The sequence below is a fragment of the Aulostomus chinensis genome, chromosome 14, assembly GCF_037954235.1.
Source record: "Aulostomus chinensis isolate RoL2024-O1b breed Wild chromosome 14, RoL_Achi_v1.0, whole genome shotgun sequence".
NCBI lineage: Eukaryota > Metazoa > Chordata > Actinopteri > Syngnathiformes > Aulostomidae > Aulostomus > Aulostomus chinensis.
Window position 1 is genome coordinate 2,063,452 of NC_141333.1, and position 20,508 is coordinate 2,083,959.

General features: G+C 48.8%; 1 protein-coding gene across 1 annotated transcript; it reads left to right on the plus strand.

Moving 5' to 3' along the window:
• Positions 1–35: 35 nt before the first annotated feature.
• Positions 36–20,312, plus strand: ghrhrb (growth hormone releasing hormone receptor b). Its single transcript, XM_086225342.1, has 13 exons — positions 36–356; positions 4,233–4,341; positions 11,510–11,614; positions 14,005–14,105; positions 14,807–14,904; positions 15,058–15,190; positions 16,370–16,523; positions 16,632–16,692; positions 17,172–17,241; positions 17,661–17,752; positions 17,835–17,964; positions 18,050–18,091; positions 18,321–20,312. Exons 1-13 carry the CDS (start codon positions 252–254, stop codon positions 18,522–18,524), a joined length of 1,404 nt encoding a protein of 467 aa, XP_086081468.1. The 5' UTR covers positions 36–251; the 3' UTR covers positions 18,525–20,312.
• The last annotated feature ends 196 nt before the right edge of the window (positions 20,313–20,508 follow it).

Below are 20,508 nucleotides of genomic sequence, written 5' to 3' on the forward strand. Positions count from 1 at the left end.
CCCCCCCCCCCCCCCCCAGCCTTTTCAGGAATGAGCGCACCTCGTGTGGCTCAGTTGAGTCGCGGCTCTTCTCCGTGGAGTGAACGCAGACCCTCTCGTGCACCGGGCACCACCCGAAAACCTTCACGCCGGACCGCCGGCCAGCTCCTCTGGGTTGCTGACAGTTCTGGGAATTTGCTGTTCAGTTGCTGAGGAGTTTTTTGTTTTTTTTTGGAGACCCATCGCGTGCGTACTTTGTCAGGAGGACACACATGTTGTTCCACGGTGTTTACGTCTCCGGGGGACCGTGGATGGACCGGATGAGCGCGTTCCTCCGCCTGGGGCTGCTGCTGCTGCTGGCCGCCTGCAGGGAGACGGTGAGTCCTCGTCAGACGCCGCTGCGGGGATCAGCGCGTCCCGCTCCGAGCGCAGAGACGCGTCAGAGGCAGCTCTCCTCCGAACCTGCTGCGGGAAAGTAGCAGACATCGGGATGTCGATGAGTTGCGCAACACGACATAAATCCAGCAGATCCCAAAGTTCTTCCACCTTTGGTTGCACGCAGGTGGTCATCGCCGAACAAGCAATACGGCTTCTTGATCCAAAAACTACAAGTTTTACTCCCTGACCGGCTGCGAGTCTGCTAGCAAACGCAGTATTTGTATGACGGAATCTCATTTTAATAACTCAGGTCGTTGTGTTTGTGTTTGTTGATTATTTGGATCCATCAGCTGCTACACAACAGATCCTTCTGAGATCCCCGGAACTCAAAGAAACACGAAAATCCCAGGTCGCGTTTCCATACTTCAGAGAAAATACCAAGTACTAATACTGCGATGAACGACCTTGATCCTTAGAAATAAAACTCCCTCAAGTCATCACCCAGCCCCCCCCCCCCCCCAACAACTGAGATCATCCCTGATGATGTAATAATTAGAAAAACAATCATATTAATTAGGGGAGTATTATCCAATACACAATTACTAAGAAATGTTTAAAACACAATGAAAGAGCTTCTTCCATCATCTGGAAAACTATGGATTTATGCGTATTTGACAAATGATCTTAAGACACCCTAGCAGAGAAAAAGCAGTGGGATGCAAATAAAAGAAGTAAGACAGCCTCAAATAATGTTTGTGTGTCTGTGGGGGTTAAAGGTCACGTCCTCAGAGATGCAGATGTGCAATATTCCACACCAACAGACCCACCACGCCGCTGCAACATGGATTTGATGCGTCGCCGTGGCAGCAGGCGCGCTGCATCTCTCCAACCGCTTTCAAAGTGAGATTTAGTTTGATGCATTTTCTTTGAAGTTCAGTCGACTTCGTGCTCCAAACTCACAACTGTAGTGAAGTTCACAGACATTAAAGATTTTCCAGGTGAGAGGGCAGCAGTTAAATCTTTGCGAAGGATTCCATTCCGATTTAATTCCAGGCAGTTACCCTGGTGGACTGGTTTGGTGAAGCCCTCGGGAGCAGTCGCTGAACCGAGGAACCACGAAGGGCAGCAGCAGAACGACACGGCCGGAACTGATCACCTTAAATGTGCTAAACAGCTCATTTAGCTAAAGAATCTGATGTCTGAGTGTCAACAGAAGACACTGAGGGTTCTCTTGTCAAACGGGAGGCCCCCACCACAAACACACACACACACACACACACACACACACACACACACACACACACACACACACACTTCCAGCCTGAAGCAACTCCTGCCTCTGCCATTAAAACAAGGCAAAGAGCGTTAAAATCAATGCTGAAGGCCGCAGGTCCCCGCTGACCGCAGGTGAATGAGGGAAATCACTTCTGATCCGGTTCACGAGGGCGTTCTGGCCTCGTGGCTGCATTTGATGGCTGGTTAGAAGGCCGCTACGAGACAGCGCGCTCAGGGACGCCTCCAGGTGTTTGTCAGCACTTGGACACATTTTATGCCTCAGTTTGGCTCAAATTGTAGCGTGACATCACTGTAACGCTGAGACGTGAAACAACCTGCAGCTAAGACAACAACTGCTTTCACACAAAGACTTGGTCGCGCGGCCAAACTGACTCCGCCCCCACAACGCTCTGCTGGTTCACACAGAACCAAACACGGGAGCAGTTTTACCGGGACACGGCGTGATCTTATTAAGCCATCTTTGACTCTGCAGACGCGCCAACGCCAGTGACAGGGGTCTGAACCAGTTCTGGTGGTTCCTTTGATTCAGGGCTGGTACAGCCTCCACTGGTGGTTCAGAGGCATCAGTTGCTCCCCCAGTAGAGCTCAACAGCGACCCGCCCACCTTGGTTCTGGAAGTACAATCCTCTTCTCCACAGAGGAGTTGATGTCGTAACTGTGTGAGGTCGACTCACCACGAGCGAGCAGGTTATAAAAGATGGTATCTGCTCCTGGAGAAGCCTCAGGCCCAAAAGAGCTGGATTCAAGATCCTACAGGGACCCGGCTTATTACAGGCAGCCGCTGTTACCATGGAAATGCATACTGGCCCAGTCACTGTCGGCCATTTTAGGAGTTCCCTCCACAGTTTGGGAGGAACCAGGCTGCAGAAACATGATCTCCTTCCAACTCCACAAATTGTCTTCAAGTTTTAGCTGCATTGTAGTCGAACTGATTGTTGTTTTGGTTGACAAACACGACCCAGAGGTGAGTGTCCGAGTGGGAGGGGCTTGCTACAGGGTGAGCTCAGGCTGGGGGGCTGCTTGGGAGAATCAACATTCCTGTCAATCACACACAAATGAAATTTAACCAATAATCATAAAGTAGAATGAGCCAGTCTCTCTCTCTCTCACACACACACCCCATTCTAATGACACTGGTGAGTCATGTCCTTTGTGTCACTGTGAAACTTTTAATGTAAATGACGGCGGCTCAGGAAAGGTTGGCCGGAGGCGAGTGGCGCGATAATGACCCGCTTAGGAGCGACAGATTGAATTTGAATGACACCGCTTCCAGATAAACTGCTGCCATTTAGGAGCTTCAGGTTAAAATAATTAAAGTGCATGTTGAAATGGCTCTCCACACGCGCGCGCACACAAACACACACACACACACACCGACCGTGGCGTGGTGGTCCGTAGATCTGACAGCGCTGTCTTGTGTCACAGTGAAGCTGTCAAGTGGAGTTTTTCCAGCAGCACAGACGCCGTGTTTGTCCTGGGCGTCTGAGGTTCCAGTGCTGGCGCAGCGCCGACATAAACGCTGGAAAGATTTGGTCTTTGCGGCGATTTCTCTTCATGTTCAGCAGCGAGCGCCGGAGACACGGTATCTGATACTGCTTAGAATAGAGAGAATTAGTGATAATCGAGAGCGCAGGACAGTGAAGGCGAGGCTTCAGTTGTCGTTCATGCTGCTGTTTAATGTCCGTCCAGGCGAGCGGGTGAGGTCTCAGACCAGAGCAGCAATCAGTCCTAGAGAAGGGAAATAAAAGACTGCTGGGGGGGCTTCACTAAAAAACCTGAACCCTGCTAGAGATACTGATCCTGCAGTGTTTGTGCTACGGCCTGAAATATTGAGTCCACTCAGTAACACCGACTTCCTGTACAAAGTCACTTGGATCAAATCAAATTCTGAAAATAATGTCCAAAATATCTGAGTAGTTTTTTCACCTCATCAGTTATTGACATTCTTGCTGCTGAGGCTTTTCGGTGATTCTGAAAGCAGAACTCATCTCCTCTGTGGTTTTAATCCCAGAAGCCGCAGTGCATGAGGACGAGGTCAAAGGTCACACTCACCTGCAGGGTGTCCATTTGTCTTGACAGGCAGGTGCTCCACACCATGCTTCACACTGTTCAAACCTCATACACACCAGGGGAATCAATTAGAGTCCATCACAGCAAAGATGGGATTAATTTTCCCTCAACAGGTTCTAGCAGGAAGAGTCGGCTTAAACCAGGGGCCAGCCTACAGTAGAGATTGATTTTAGCTGCAGGTGGAGATCCAGTTGAGGATTTGTGTTCGCTTCATGTGTGGTTGGGATTTTACAGGCATAGATGATCAGCTGCCTTCAGTCCTCCACTTCCTGTTGTCCAGCAGGCCTGACAGTCACCACGGTTGGACTGGCAGGTTCTGTTGTCCGGGTTGCTTGTCAGCTGACAAGGGTCGGTTCTGCAAAGCAGAATTCTAATCGTTTCCACCCACTTGTTGAATGTAGTCAGCTTCTCCAAGTGTTTGGACCTGTGAGTCTGATGACAACACAAACTGCACGGAACAAACTTCACCATGTGTTCATGTGTGACTGATGTGGTTTGTCTGGCTACAGGCGGACGCCATCCACCCAGATTGCGCCCTGGTGGTGCAGCACATGAAGGCTCAGGAAGAATGCAACCAGATCCTCAGAAAGGAGGAGAGCAACCAGTCCGCCCACTCAGGTAAAAACTCCTGACAAGAGACGGGAGTCAACATGGTCTTCAAATGGAGCGTCAGAGGGCGTTCATGTGTTTGTCCTTTTCTGTGTGTTCAAGTTCTACTTTGACCTGAATGACACAATTGACAAGCAGAGTCTATCACGCCAAACCTCCACCGTGTCAGGGTCAAGCTTTGCCTCATCCAGGTGTTTAAGTGTGTGTGAAGGTGCAGCACCACGGCAGAGTGATTAAAGCAAATGACAGACAGCAGCAGAGCCGCCGGCAGCCTCTTCATAGCCTATTAGCTCGGTTTTGCTAGCACAAAGGCCGCGGTGCATCCAAACTCTGACATTGTTCAACGTATTCAATATAAAATAAATTGGACTGAAAGCTAAATGGAAATGGGAGCTTCTCAAACACGTCTGAGGGAGGTTTCCATTCCACAGCATCAACTACACCCATGAATATCACCCCCATATGAAGGTGCAGATGTCACGTGGAGCTGGAGCCGAGGCTCAGGAGAGACCATGCTTGGACTGAAAACACAGACTAGTCCTGGACGCGTGTCTGCTGGTGCAGCGGCGTCTCATCGTGATGGGACGCTCTTTGCACTGGAGTTGGCTGGCAGACTGCTGCGCCTTTGAGGAGCTGCATGCCTGCGTCAGACACCCAGGGTGAATGAAAGAGGCGCCCTGACAGCTGATGTCAGGAGGAGAGACGCTCCCACATCCCTGCCAGTTTGATGACTGGATGGAGGTTCCTCATTAGAGGAGAAGGCGCAGCTTCTCGTGACACGCATGGCATTTTGATTTCATTCAACTGAAGACATGTAAGGAATGAAAGTGCGACTTTCTGGTTCTGATCATTCTTTGGCCAAATAATCAGCCTCTGTTTTTTTTTTTCTGTTTGAATTTCCTGACGCGTCCAAGATTAGATTTTCTGTGTTTTCCATCCAGGAAACAGAAGAATGGCATGGAAACAGCAAAAATTCTATAAATGGAGTCGCTCTTTTAGCTTGCGTTGGCCATTAGCCTCAAGCTTAATGCGCCTAGCTGTCATCTGTGTGAGCTCAAGGCACCATGAGTGAGCACTTGAAGGGCAAATTACACCCTGGTGAAGTGCTGCTTTAGCTGAACAATGTCGTGATGCGGGCTCCATGATTTATGCGCCATCTCCAACTATCGATGGAGGAACTCACCTCCACCTCCAAGCACAGTGGGGGGTGAAGCTAATCCCAGGCTTCCTGTTGCTAATGATTGCAGCTTGTTAATCAAAGGCGCAGTAAGCACATTTGCTTCCTGTTAACAAATTACCACCCTGCAGTTGCCAGAGCCACAACACAATCAAACAGACTAATCAGGTGAGGAGGTGCCGGGCCGAGGTTCTGTACCTGGACGGCCCCTCTGCTGCCATTAGCCTCCCTTGAGTGATTCAGGAGGAACAAGCCCACCCTGGAAACACTTCCTTTCCCATCTGATAGAATGTCCGTGACACCCAAACTATAAAGAGTTTAACAGGGCTGTGATGAAAGCGCCGTGAGGCTGCGCTCGCCCCCGCCGGTGCTGCTCACAGGTGATGGCGCCATTTGTCATCCCCTCTTGTGATTGTTGAAGCAGAGACATGTCAGGCATCCACATCCTGAATGAACACCTCACCCCCCTTTCAGAAAGGGGAGCCTCCATAGGGGAGCAGCATCCTCGCTGGTTCTGGGAGATCAGTGGAACACGCAAACCGCTCGTCCCACACTGTCTGACTGTCTTTGCCTGAAGGACACACGCCAACCTTTTAGGACTCTTTTTGTCCATCATCCCCAGAACCAAGAATCAAGACTGGACGAGACTGGAGGAGCTCATGAACAGTGATGGTGTGATGAAGGAAGATCGAGCACTTTGCTGTCCAATAGAAGGGGGGGATGTGTGTGTGTGTGTGTGGGGGGGGGGGGGGGTGTTGCGGTGTTAGGGGTCTTTGTGTTAATTAACCTCACGCCTTCAGTCCCACAGGGAACACCATCGGAGCAGAAACATGGGAAGTCAGTGACAGAGAGGAAATAGAGAAACACCGCAGGAGTAAATAGACAGAGAAGGTTAACAATCCTGTCTGTTTCCAAAGGTTACGTGTAATTAGACTTACATTGAGCAACCGTGCGTGTGTGTGTGTGTGTGTGTGTGTGTGTGTGTGTGTGTGTGTGTGTGTGTGCGCGCGCACGTAACACAAAAGGATCTTACACTGCTGATTTCAAACCAGCTTTTGTGGTGTTGCCCCAGTGGCATTTCCATGGATCCTGTGGTGCCTTCGCCGTCTCTGTGGTCTGAGTCGGCGCTGCTGTCAGAACTAATTACAGTCTGGATACATGAAGGAACAAAGCAAGCGAGGAACATTTTATTGACATTCAGTTTTTTACAGTTAAAACCCGGCCGTGAAATGAGCCATGACATTCCCCCGTCCACACTCAGAGTCATGATTATGATCGAACATATCTACTAATATCTGTAGCACCTCCAGCGCCCTTGACTCTTTATTTTTTAGTGCGTTTTCTTTCCAACACTTTGTTTGGTGCCTGCTTGCACCGTGGGTCCAGGAGGACTGGGATGTCATGCGTGCTGTATGCCGTGCATAAATAGTAGATTGGACAACAGAGCTGACTTTAAATTTGATCTTGGACTTTTGAAAATGTGAGAGGACCATAGTTTCTAGGTAAAAGTGTTCAAAGCTTCTCAGCTTTGCAAGTTCACAAATATGCTGATGTTTCTGTGTTTTGAATCATTAAAAAAGATATATTTGTAGAGACACCTGAGAAATCATGACAGGTACAAACGTCAATTAGAGGAGCGTCTGGCTTGAGTTCTCCTTCCAGAGACCAGAGGAGAGAAACGCAGCTGAACTGATTTACGAGCCTGGAAGGGACGCAGACATCGCTGCAGAGCCATGGAGGGTCTCACGGTCTCACGGAGAGTCTCATGGTCTCATGGAGGGTCTCACAGTCTCACGGAGAGTCCCATGGTCTCACGGAGGGTCTCACAGTCTCATGGAGGGTCTCACAGTCTCACGGAGAGCCTCATGGTTTCATGGAGGGTCTCATGGTTTCATGGAGGGTCTCACGGTCTCATGGAGAGTCTCATGGTCTCATGGAGGGTCTCAAGGACAGTCTCATGGAGGGTCTCACGGTCTCATGGAGAGTCTCACGGTCTCATGGAGGGTCTCACGGTCTCATGGAGGGTCTCACGGTCTCACGGAGAGTCTCATGGTCTCACGGAGGGTCTCACAGTCTCATGGAGGGTCTCACAGTCTCATGGAGGGTCTCACAGTCTCATGGAGGGTCTCACAGTCTCACGGAGAGTCTCATGGTCTCACGGAGGGTCTCATGGTCTCATGGAGGGTTTGAGGAGTCTGAAAGAAGACTAGAAGAAGATTCCAGCGCTGCGGAGCAGGAACGTCTGCTCAGTCTAACCCCAACATGAAAGCTGTGTCTTCATGATCCAAGTGTGTCCAGGCCTCTGTGTGCCTCCACCTTCCACTTCTCGGTTCTCTCTTCTCTCTGTTTATTAAAGGGAGGATTTTACCCCGAACATCCCAGCGGAACTTTTTCCTGCAATATTTGTGACAATATTACAGCAGCAGTGACATACACAGCAAATATAAGACAAATCTTTTATTGGACAATGAAAACACTGAGGTGGAGCCAGAGGAGGAATAAAGCCCTGAGATACGACGCCGCTGCTGAGGAGAATTTACAGGACATGAAGTCAATCTAATTCTCCTTCCCTCATCGTGCCCCCCCGGAAATGACAAATTTCCCCTCATAACTTGTTCTTGGTGTTTATTATAGGTCGCATAAATGTCAAAGAGGGAAGTCCGTGTCCTGGAAGCTCACAGGACACAGTTGGAGGGGGTGGAGCCCTGAGTCCAGCCCAGGCCTCCCCAGCAAGAGCGTCCTGTTGATCAGATTCAAACGGCAGCTTTGCTTCAGGCATAAAAGAAGCACTGACGGCAGCCTTCTACGCTGCATCCACACCCAAACAGCTTCACTCTGAAAAGCTAGTTTTGCTCCATTTGTGACTTTTCCCAGTCCCCTGGTGGAGGGAGAGAGACAAACGAGCAGTTAAACTAGGAAAAACTGCAGGCTGTTCCACCCTGCGGTGTGCGAGGGGGTGATGAATGCAGGTGAGAGAATGAGTGAAGTAATGAACAAACAGAGAGATCATACAGGTTTGATCTGTCTTCTTAATGCTTCATAGAGCAGCACCAAACACATTTCAAAGCAATACTGTCAATATCTGTATTGATTATCGATCAATCTTAATTGTTTACCTCCTTGTGGGACTGAGAGGGTCAAAGGTGAGTAGGAGGTGCATCACACGCGTGTGTTACGCAGAATGCAGCGGTCTGCTCCTCCGCTCCCTCCAAGGATCAGAGGCTGGAAGCGTCAGGGAGGAGACACGTGGGGATGTCCTCTGTGTTTGGCGGCTGAGTACCTGCAGGTCAGGGGAGTGGAGGTGTGTGTGGATGTTCACTGGTGCTCAGTCACGCGTGAGCGTAAAGACGCTGTCACACACACGGCTCCCGATCCCGCCATGGCCCCTGAGGCCCTGGAGAGCCGATTTATTCAAAGCTCAGACCAAAACAAGGGTTTGTGTTGAAGTGTTGGCAGAACAAAAAGATCAGAGCATGAAAAGCTGTGAGGAGGAGAACGAGAGCGACGCTCCTCTCAGCCCTCGCCGGATCATCCAGTCAGAATGTCACCGGCTTTAATTAGCAGCTAATGAAGGACCACCCCCCCCCCCCCCCCCGCCCCGACGTGCTGAGGCCTTTCATTCTACCTCCATCCTCAGAAGCATGGACGGGCGTCCATTAGCTGGTGAGGCTTTTCAAGGACTCGATAATAGGAGATGTCAGCTGAAGCTTTGTGGACGAGGCTCCAGGTCTCCCCTCATCCTCCTCCTGCTCCATCAAGCTCTTTTTCAGATTTCATATTTTGTTTACATTCGAAAATCAAATGTGTTGGCGTGAGAGTGAAAGGTAGTTGTGTAGTCAAAGGACCTGGAGCAGAGAAAAGATCCCAAGCGAACACTGACATGGGGACCATTTCTGAAGGTGGAGTATAAACTTTTCCTTCATCAAAGGTTTTTGCCTTTTTTGTCTTGATGAACAGAAAAATCCACACTGGAACATCCCGCCCTCCAGGATCAGGGTGACTGTCTGCATGTCTCACGTGTTCATATCCTTGACTTTAATCATCACAGTCATTATTTGGTGGATGTGAGGGCACTGACTGTACACCTGGAAACTCTCTTGTGAGTCTGCTGCTGAAAGACTCTTCTTAGGCCATGAGCTGCCTCACCTAACATCCAAACCGTCATGGTGGAGCTGTTCTGAAGGAGCAGTACCCGCTGAGACGGTTCCTGGTCCCAGCTCTGGCAGCAGAACCTCCAGCTGCAGCCAACAGTTGCGTTTTATTATGAATGAGTGGAGCTTCTCTGCTGCTGCTGCTGCTGCTTTAATTGACGCTGGGCCAGGATGCTTTGATGTGTGTGGTGGTGGATACACACACACACACACACACACACACACACACACACACACACACACACACACTCAGCTTATCAGTGTGAGGGGAGCAGCAGACTGGAGCGTGGGCAGAGACGCTCCAGACGTCACTAAATCAGACGTCCCTTCATGTCTCCGGTTGGAGGGAAACCCTGGATGCATGAAACCATCCGACTGACTTTATGTGTCAGGAGAAGCAGCCAGGATGCATTCAGGGACTTTCAAGGTCGGACAAGTTGCTCACTGTGAATATTAAGTGTTGCGTGAAAGGACTGATGAAGAGAGAAGCTGGTGACCTCTTTAATCAGATGAACATAAATATTCCCTCCGGCTCAGTCTGGGTTCCATGCTAACCACCAGCGCATGACGGCGTTTTGTGGTGCAGACACTGAATTCACCTCTGAAGAGTTCAGATGTGTTCGCACCGAATGTGAAGCGACTTTTTCTCACAGTTAAATTGCACAAACAGTTAAAAACACAAATGATTTGAATGATGACACAAATACACAAACGTTTGTCCTCTTTGCCCTTTTCTCTCTGCATTTATTGATTTTACACTGTGGAGAAAAAAGCACCTCATTTTGCCAGCCAGTGTCGACGGAAGTGTTTTTAGCTTCAGTAGCGCCTTTAGCTTGCAGCTGTTAGCTTCATGCAGGCTCTGATTGGCTGGAACTGTTTATGTATGCAAACAAGCAACTTTTTGCCAAAAAGTTCAAGTTCTAATGTCCATGATATATTATATATCATACATGTGTGTATTCATCTGTTTCCTCAGACAATCGATTGATCTCTTGATCGTTTTAATCATTATACATTGATGATTGACATAATTTTAGTAACAAAAAATAAAACGTTTGCAGCATCTGCAGCATTTGTAGCATCTCTATGTGTCTGCTCTGCTAGTCACATAATCCCTCCATCCATTCATCCATCCATCATCCATCCCTCCCTGTTCCCCCTCTCCTCCTGTTGAGGGTGGTGGGGGTGGAGCCTATCCCAGCAGCCTTCCCCCTGGACAGGTCACCAGTCCATGGCAGGGCCAACACATAGAGACAGACAACCATTGGCTCTCCCAGCCACGCCTACGGTCAATTTAGAGTCTGGATTAACCTGGTCCCTCTTGATGTCTTTGGACTGTGGAGGAAGCTGGAGTACCGGAGAGAACCCAGCAGGAACAGGGAGAACATGGAGACTCACCCAGAAAGACCCCGTGCTGCAGCCGGGGCTCCACCCACAACCTTCTTGCTGGGGGCCACAGTGAGGACCACTGCTCCAGCGTGGCACCTTTCACATAATCTTTTGTTGCAATGAGGCGAGCAGGAATGATGTTTCGGGTTTGATTTTAATATAAAGCTACATTTCGTCTATCATCTCTTGGGGTTTTGCCTTTGTTTGATGATATTTTATTTCACTCAGTTTTTTCACTGCTTATTATGTTCTCTTTATTGGGCTTCTGTGGGTTTCCTCATTTGTTTTACTGCTGTTGACTCCTCCTGATTGTTGATGACGGAGTTAAATGTTCTTATTCATTGCAGTTGCTGTCTCAGGCTGGATGCTGGGACCTGCGGTTAAATCCAGGTTTTTCTGCCGTTCGCCTGTCCTGCTCTGCTCTGACTGCGACTCCAGTAACGTTGTTTCCCCGCCGTAGGTTGTCCGACGGTGTGGGACGAGATCTGCTGCTGGTACCGTGCTGAGGTGGGGCAGGTGGTCAGAGTCTCCTGTGCTAACATCTCCCTGCTGTTTGATAACCAAGGTAAATCACCACAACTCACCTTCAACAGTCCTCAGTAACTTTTGGGAGCTGTTTGGACCGCTGGAGGAGGATTAAGGCCCGCCCTTCACGGACCAAAATCATCACATCACCAAACGTGTCATGATTCCTTCCTGGAATTTGACTTCCTCTCTTTGTTTGATTTTCCACCCCTGTGATTGGCTGTCATGCCCCGATGTGCTTCGTCCGAGTCTCATTCTGTTATTCCGTCCCTCTTGTAAAAGCTCCTGTCATCCTTTTAGTTGCCAAGTTGTCATCATGCTCTTTTTGTAGTTGAAGCACTCATCCATCTTCCTGTTTTTCTCGTGTCTGCTCCTCCTTTCCTCGCGTTTATCTCAGGTCTCCTTGAGTCTTTCCCTTGTTTCCTCGTGTTCAAGCTTGTAAACACGTGAGAGGAGGGCGGCCACGATTCCCAGCCATCACACTGACACTCACAAGTGAAACATATTCAAGTGCAGCTTTACTGGAACACAAAGGTATTCCTGCAAGGCAGCTTTGCTCTGGTCACATGACCAACCTGATGAAGACCTTCCTCTCTGTCCATCAGTGAGGCTGAGTTCTTCTCTGCAGCAGCGGCGTGTTCGCTCTCTAACGTGGGATGCTGGATGAAGAAATGATGCACTCGACTGATTTCAAATAACAGTGAGAATTAAAGACCACAAAAGCACAGAGTCGAGTTTGCGAGGACGGAACAGGAGGTGGAGGTTGCTGCTCGTGACCTCATAACTCAGTGTTAGTGGGTTCCTGGACCCCGCTGGAGTTCCTCCTCCACAGTTGTCAGGAGAAGTCAAGTGCTGTGGAGTTGTCGATGTATGGTTAGATTGTGCGTAGAGAAAATAATGAATTGGAAAATCAAAGAGTTCAGTGTGGGAGCCAGGAGCATGAGGAAGGAATTGGCGCTGCTTGTTAAGCATGCCGGTTAGATCACCACACTCTCCCAGGAGCCTCAGCCTTTCACATCCCAACATTCACCCACCAACGCCGCCGCTGCAGGCTCTACACGCCACCCTGTACTGTGGCCAGTGATATCGGTAAAACCGCCCACGACTCAAACCCCCGCATTCTCCTCAGCTGTGCTGGAGTCTGTTATGTGGCTGTAAACTTTCTTATCCTCCGTCGTATAAACACATTCAGATGGAGAATCTGGTGACCTTGTGCATCATCATCATCGCTGTCGTAGAGCGCCGCCACTCTGACTCCGGGCCATGGTGGGAGAACGCGGCTGGAGATTTGATTTAACTCCAGCTTCCCCTGGCTGACTCACCTGCAGACACTCAAGCAGTGAAGTGAGAATCTCATTTTTCAAATCTTATATTTTGGTCAGGCTAAAGTTAAACATCCTCTGGACCCTGCATTAAATTAAGAGGCTGGATCTTTTTTTTCTCCTCTGACATTTATTACCCAGACAGAAAGTACATCTTGATATCAGCAGGCCTTCGTGAGAGGCAGCACGGCCCACTTCGTCCAGTCAGATCGTATTCATTCAGCCCAGAATCCCAATCACTGTTTGTCCCTGGTGGATTTACTATCAAGGTGGATTTTGCCTTTCAAGTTCTCACAAATGAGTAACGTTGTTTTGTAGACAGATCCAGCGACGCATATTTAGCTTGATGCTAATGGAGACTGAGGGCTAACAACAGTGTAAGTGTACCATCAGCAGTCTTTGGCTGGTAACCAGGCACTCCACTTTTGTTCTTGGTGTCAACGAGCTGCACGTTCAGTTGTTGTTGTTTTAGCTCAGTCAGAGTCTTGGTGGGTTCCTGAGCCACTGGGATGAAGAAGACCCGGGTCACGCCGGACGACGACCTGTGGGGTTTGTAAACAGACATTTCTGGACAATTGTTCACGCCGCATCTTCTTTGTGGAAGAAAATCATTCCCAGTTGGCAAATCTACCAAACGAACCAGGACCAGTTGTGTTGCTGCTCTTCCTTAAATTCTGTGAGCCGTGAAAATGTTTAAAAGGAAATCGATCAGGAAAAAGTTCTGATCATCCTTGCAGGTGTTTTATTAGTTCAGTGCTTAGTCACTAGGTTAGGTTAGGTTAGGTTAGGTTAGGTGAGCTAGCTGAACATATGGATGTTTATTTCATATCAAAGTCCCAAATCCCTGGAAGACGACAGCATCCGATCTTTTCCATCTGTATTTTTCATTTCTGTGCCAGCAGAGCACAAACTTCCCCGTCCCTCAGGGCAGGCCTGCATTTACACCTCACTTCGCTCTCATGGCCGTCTCAGTTCCACGACACCTCCCGCCTTCCAGGCTGATCAGTTCTGTCCCTCCCCATTGTGGTTTTGAGCTCACATCCTCTCTCAGGGCTATGGCGGTTCTTCTCTTCTCTACGAGTGTCAGAGACATTGATTTATTTCGTAGGTTACATCTACCGGAACTGCACGGAGGAGGGATGGTCCAAGCTCTACCCCCCCTATACGGAGGCCTGCGACTTCGCCGACGACAAGAAAATTGAACCAGAGGTAGAAGTTCAATGTCTGCGAAGCTCTGTTTCGTCTGAAAATGAGGATTTTCTGGTCAGTCACAGAGCAGAGTCACTGTCGAACACACAGGATGCCCTCAGTTCACACCCACTCGTGTTAATTACTGGCTGCCCACGTGTTATTTTCAGGGGACGCTCAGCGAACGATGTTATTTCAAGCCGACTGTAAGACAGACAGTTAGCCGTGCGCTCCTGAGCGTCTGCTGATTCATGGAACGTCTCAAACAGCTGTCGTGCAGACGAGGGAGCTGCAGACGTCTGTGAGGAGGCTTGCAGCAGCTGCAGCTCACATAGCAAAACACACGGAGTTGTCTGGCGCGTGTCGTCCGTGTCACAAATCCATATTCAGCTCCTTTACGGTCGTGACCCCGAGACCTGTGGTCACACGTTAGCTTGTTAAACCTTGTGGTTCCGCCTGATGAGCCTTGTGTCTCGTCCTCAGCAACGAGCTTCACGCTGCACGTCTGAAACTGAGGATCACCTGTTTGGTCGTGTTCATACAGTTACCCTTTACATTGAGTTGATGACCAGTCGTGGCACATCGATCGCACGCTGAGGGTCTCCATGCGCTGTCTCAGCTCAGCACCCCTGACGACGACGTCTCTGCACAGGGACGCGTGTGAAGTCAAACCTGTTCAAACTAGTTTTTTCTCTATTTTTCTCCTTTGTCTCTCATTTCAGACGACTTACTTCTCCAACTTCAAGCAGGTGTACACGGCCGGTTACGCCACCTCCCTCATCTCGCTCATATCCGCCATTTTTGTCTTCACTGTGTTCAGGTAACAGTCTGATGTGAAATCCTTTGAACACTCGCGGTTATGCAGCTGTAGCGCTGCCTCTTTTTCTTTCGCACGTTTCAGACGGTTGTTATCAATATTCACAATCCACCAACACTTCAGGAGAGGGTTTTTGTTGTTGTTGCTGTTCTCCAGGAAGTTTCACTGCACCAGGAACTACATCCACATCAACCTCTTCTTCTCCTTCATCCTGAGAGCGAGCGCCGTTTTCATCAAAGACGAAATCCTCTTCTCTGACGAGACCCTGGACCACTGCTTCATGTCTACGGTGGGGGGCGGGGGCGATGACTCGTACAAGTAGAACCACACGCTGTGTCCTGCCCTGCGTTCAAAAACCCACTTCAGCAAACAAATAAGCAGTAGAATGTACTTCATTATTAAAAGTAGCATTCTTATGAAGGCCCCTCAGCTCTAAAAATGTGTATTGGTATTATTACTTTAATTGGGTGTTTGACGAGTTACAGCAGCAACACAAATTACTGACCATCAGAATAAATCAACCCCCTAAATCCAGTCCAGTAAAACCGAGCACGATCGTGGAGAGAGGATATATTGCGGCGCTGCCTAATTAGACTTTCTACAAAAGCTGTCAGGGGTTTTATTGTTTTGGCTAATTGCTTCAGCTGGTGAGTTGCTGCAGGGTCAGACGCCCTTCACTGACGCACTACGAGAATTATACACGGAGACAATTATCCAATTGTGAAGTCAGTGGAAAAAAAAATAGAAAACGACTTTAGTTTCATTTAGTTTTTAAATTGCGAATTTAAGGAAAAACGGGAAACTGTTACGCTTAGCAACAAATAGTTCAAATTTGGAATAAATGTGGCTGCGGTAATGAGTTTGAAATGTAATCCATCATCCAGCACACGGGAGGAAGTCATCGTTGAGATGCAGATTAATGTTTTAGCTGCTGAACTGGGCAGCGATCCCTCAGTGCCAGTATCCCAGCAGCTGGATAACTGGTTGATGATGAGGAGGGAAACACCCGAAATATCAACGGCTGCTGACCAAGGCGAGAGAGCCAGTCTTGTTCCCTTTGCTAATGAAAACCCTTTGTCTCGAGTGAAATACGAGGAATGGATGACATCACTCATCGGTTCGTGGACTCCCATTTTGAAGCCTCCACTTCTGCCTCCTGGTTGTGGCCATCTTGGCTTCATGTGAAGGGAGGGAACCATATTTGGACATGATGGAGCAGGAGAGGAGCGAGGGGTGGCAGCCGTCCCCGGGACCGGCTAGTTCATTGTGTAGTAATGCAAAGCAAGATATTCACAAAGGACTCATCATCACGCTGGTGACGGTGAATTCAACGGTCTCCCAGACCTCGGCGGGGCTTTGTTAAATATATGAAGGCCCCGTGACCCTCGGCTGACGCGCGAGGCCTTTACCAACCTCAGAAACGAGATCCAGCCTCTCATCTGATGCTGCGATTGCTTTTGTCCTGCAGACGTCCTGTAAGTCAGCGGTGGCCTTCTTCCAGTTCAGTATCCTGGCCAACTACTTCTGGCTGCTGGTGGAGGGCATGTACCTGCAGACGCTGCTGGCGCTCACCTTCGTCTTCCAAAAGAAATACTTCTGGTGGTACATCCTCATCGGCTGGGGTGGGTCACCCTCTCTTTCTCTTCGTGTCCTTCCCTCCTTCCTGCCTCTGTCGTTTTCCAGGTTTCCTCTGTGACTCCTTTGATCAGGTCGCTGTTTTCTGGCCTCAGGTCTCCCAACCACAATCATAACGGCGTGGATCCTGACTCGAAACTTCTACGATAACAGAGGGTGAGCCGCCGCGGGAATTCAAACAAATACAGACTTCAACTTTGTGAAACGATTGACTGGATGCAGGTTAAAAGATTAGCTTTTATACGGTCAGATATACTTCATAAATCAACATATAAATGCAGAAAAACACATTGTTTTCATCACGGTGGTCAGGATGGATTCACTGGGCCTCATTCAGGTGACGCAGAGGCGCTGCGGTATGCAAGAATCAAATGCGCTAATGAGCTCATTAGCATAGCGAGTCAAGTCCCTCATATCTGGGTTATTGTGAGGGGATGATGTAGATGATGTATGATGTGTGTTAACAGAACGTTGGAAAGTAAAAGCTGATCTGGGATCTGCATTCAGACAATCTCATAAGGATTTCACTCCATTATTTCTAACAGTGGGTTGTAATGGGTTTTGTGATGAGATCGACCGTATCGAGGCCTCGTAACGGTCTTGTTTATCTCATTATTTCATGTTGTGCGTCTCAGCTGCTGGGACGACACAGATGTGGCCTTCATCTGGTGGATCATAAAAGCTCCAATAACTGCATCACTACTGGTGAGTACAAAACAGCTACAGTGGGAGCGATTGAAGGATTACAAGAGGCTTCCATCTCTGGATCTCATATCTGACGTGCACATCAGCATCGACGCCCAGCTGGTCATCTCACACCGGCGTCTGGCAGGCGTCTCAGGTGGTTTAGTGTGCACTTTTCTATCCTCACCAAGCTGTTGCTGGGCTCTGCTTGTCTTTTAATACCACTTGTGAATAAATTAATTAATCAATCAAATTATGATCAAAGCCCCCAATCACAAATCAGAATTTGCCTCAGAGGTTTTACACCTCACGATCTGTCCCGGGACCCTCGATCAGAGGAGGAAAAATGGCCGAAAGAACCTGTTTTTACCGCTGGGACGAGGCAGAAACCTCAGGGAGTAAAAGAGAAGTGAGTGTGGCGCCTGCGTCCTGTCCTGCAGGTCAACTTCATCATCTTCATCAACGTGATCCGCATCCTGGTGCAGAAGCTGCGGTCTCCTGGTGTCGGAGGAAATGACACCAGCCACTTCAAGTGAGTCAGAATGACTCCGTCCACACGACGGCGTCGAGAAACTCAGTTATTTGAGTGTGTGTGTGTGTGTGTGTGTGTCCAGGAGACTGGCCAAATCCACTCTGCTTCTCATTCCTCTCTTTGGGATGCACTACATGGTGTTCGCCTTCCTGCCGGAGAACACCGGAGCAGAGGCGCGAATATTCATCGAGCTGGGTTTGGGATCCTTTCAGGTAAAACACATGCACAACATTCCAAGCCTGCGCACAAAAATTTGGGTATTCAAAAGTATTTGATGACGTGTTTTATACTCCGAAGGGGTTCGTTGTGGCGCTGCTCTACTGTTTCCTCAACGGTGAGGTGAGTGAATGGACCTGGACTCTTCATCTTTATCTCGTTGTATCCGTCACACCGCTGAAAAGCAACTTCAACCTTTTTTCTGATGTTTAACGTCCATGACTTCGAGACGCGGGTCCTGGACGTTCACCAGTGATTTCTGTTGGGTTTTTTTACCTTAAGACTCAAGTAGTGGTGAGTATTCAATTTTGCATTTGTATTTTCTCCTCACGCGCCTCTCCCGTGATCTCAGGTGCAGGCCGAGCTCAAGAAGAGGTTTTGGAAGTGGCAGACGCAGAGCTACCTGAGATACAGTAAACGGCGGCGCACCTTGTTCACCGAGAGCAGCACCGTCACTCAGATATCCGTCCTGGATAAATCTGCCCCCAAAGACCCGCTGCCGGGCTCAGAGACCCACACGAACACCGTCACAACCAGCAACATCTCCACGGTGTGAGGAGCCCTCCGCGCCCTCGCCGTGCTCTGGAATGTCACGACCACGCCGGCTGAGTGGACAAGCGAGTGACGAAACCGCCTGCCTGACTCATGAATGTTTAAGGTACCTCAACATGAATCCCTCCTAGTCCGACCAAGTTGCAGCTTTTCAAGATTTTTCCCCAAACGCTATTTTATTGTTTCTGATGAAGCAGTTTTACTTGGGAGAGGTGAACTCAATCTGCTCAGCTGTTGCCGCCGTGACTGGCGTCTCCATCGTCGCCGTATTTCAGTTTGTTCTGGTTCAGCGCCACTTGCTCCCTTGAATGTCGGGCGTTTTACTTTGATTCAGAGTTCTCACTCAGCTGAAGTCGTGCTTTACCCGCAAGGTTGCAGATTTGGTTTTATAACCTCTCAAGTCAGCTGCTAAAGACACGTTTGTAGCGCCAGAATGCAGCCAGAGCCAGCGACACCATTTAGCCTGAAGCTCATGGCGAGGAAGACGTTTGTAAAGGCGGTTCACTTTTGTTAGCAGCGCGTATGGCGAGCTTGAAGCTAGACATAAGTGGCTGGCTCTGCCTGCATACTGGAGTCATGAAGAAGTAATGCTGGAGCGAAAAACATCAGGACACCTATTAGTGAGTACTTTGGGGGTGAAGTATTACTTTAAACTATATGAAATATTCAGATCAAGACTAAGTAGTCATCATCTTCAGCTGAGACTTGTGTTCGGTGCCGCTCGGTCTCTTGAATGTTGGACGTCCCGACTCGTGAGCGAGCTCTCACACTCCTCAGCTTTCTTTTTTTAAGGGACTGCACCCGAGTTAGCGAAGGCTCTGCATGCAGTATGTTGCACAGTGCACTCGCACACAACTGGAGCACTCGACTGTAAACGCTATTTATTTGTTTTTATGTCTTTGTGTGAATGTAAATCCACTCCATTTTGAATACTCGAAAGAAGAGGATTCAACAACTTATTTTAAAACAGGTGTTTCTATTCAACACTTTTCTATCCACATAGTTCATGCTGTCGCTCCGCTAAATGTGTTGAAATTAAATCCTCTTTTGTTTGCTTTGCGCTGGTTTTGCCCAGTAACCGACTTCCGCGCTACTGCTACTGCTAATGCTACTGCTAATGCTACTGCTAATGCCAACCAGGACCTGCTTCTTCTTCTCCTCTTCTAGTTGTGCTGTTTTATTTCTCTTTGCTTTCGAGATGGTTGTGCAACATGTAAATGTAAATGATGGCGGTTATCCTCAGCTCCTGACCACTGCAGTGCCTTTACGCCACAAATGTAACCGTGTTTCTGTGCGGTCGATGGAACCTGCAGCAGGTTTGCCTTCACACAGTTGCGATCTTCTATCTGAGTCTTGCATGAGTGCTTCTGTGTTTTGATTCACGATGTGAAAATTGTGCTAAAGTGACAAAAAGCTTGAGATGTGTTCAGCGAAGAGGGAAGAATGTTCTCTGTTTGAAAGCTTTTCATGTTGTGTCTTTTGATTCGATGCATTTCCAGTGTCATGATGATGGTTTTCTCTTCTGGAAAGTTCCGTGCGTGTTTCTCCTCGCAGGTTCTGCTGTACTACGCATATACAAGTCTGTGCTTTGGTGTGTTCTCACTGTGACTGAAGGCGTTAATGAGATTCGTGATCAATTTCTTCTTGACAGTAAAAATCCCTCCAAGTGACCAAAACCAGCAGCGGGTTGATTCATCACAAAGGTTGTCTTTAGAGCCTCCTTTATTCATGTTAGGCAGTAGCTGTGTTTTCATGGACCCTGACATGCAGATTTAAGGTTATGAAGAACTTGACAAAACGTTTGAACGGAAACGCCATCAGATTCTGAGGCAACGGTACGGAGAGAAACGGAAATGACCTGAAAACAGCTTCAACTTGTTCGATTGCAGAATTCCTGGCTGGTCGAAAAGTTTGAACCAGCAAACTCCAAAAACCTTTGCCCTTCATGAGACAACAAACCGCGCGGCAAAAGCGATTTTCAATATTAG

Coding starts and splice junctions, on each gene's coding strand:
- ghrhrb (XM_086225342.1), top strand. CDS start 252: ATGTTGTTCCACGGTGTTTACGTCTCCGGGGGACCGTGGATGGACCGG. Junction 16,524..16,631: donor GTACATCCTCATCGGCTGGG/GTGGGTCACCCT, acceptor TTCTGGCCTCAG/GTCTCCCAACCACAATCATA. Junction 17,242..17,660: donor CAATAACTGCATCACTACTG/GTGAGTACAAAA, acceptor CCTGTCCTGCAG/GTCAACTTCATCATCTTCAT.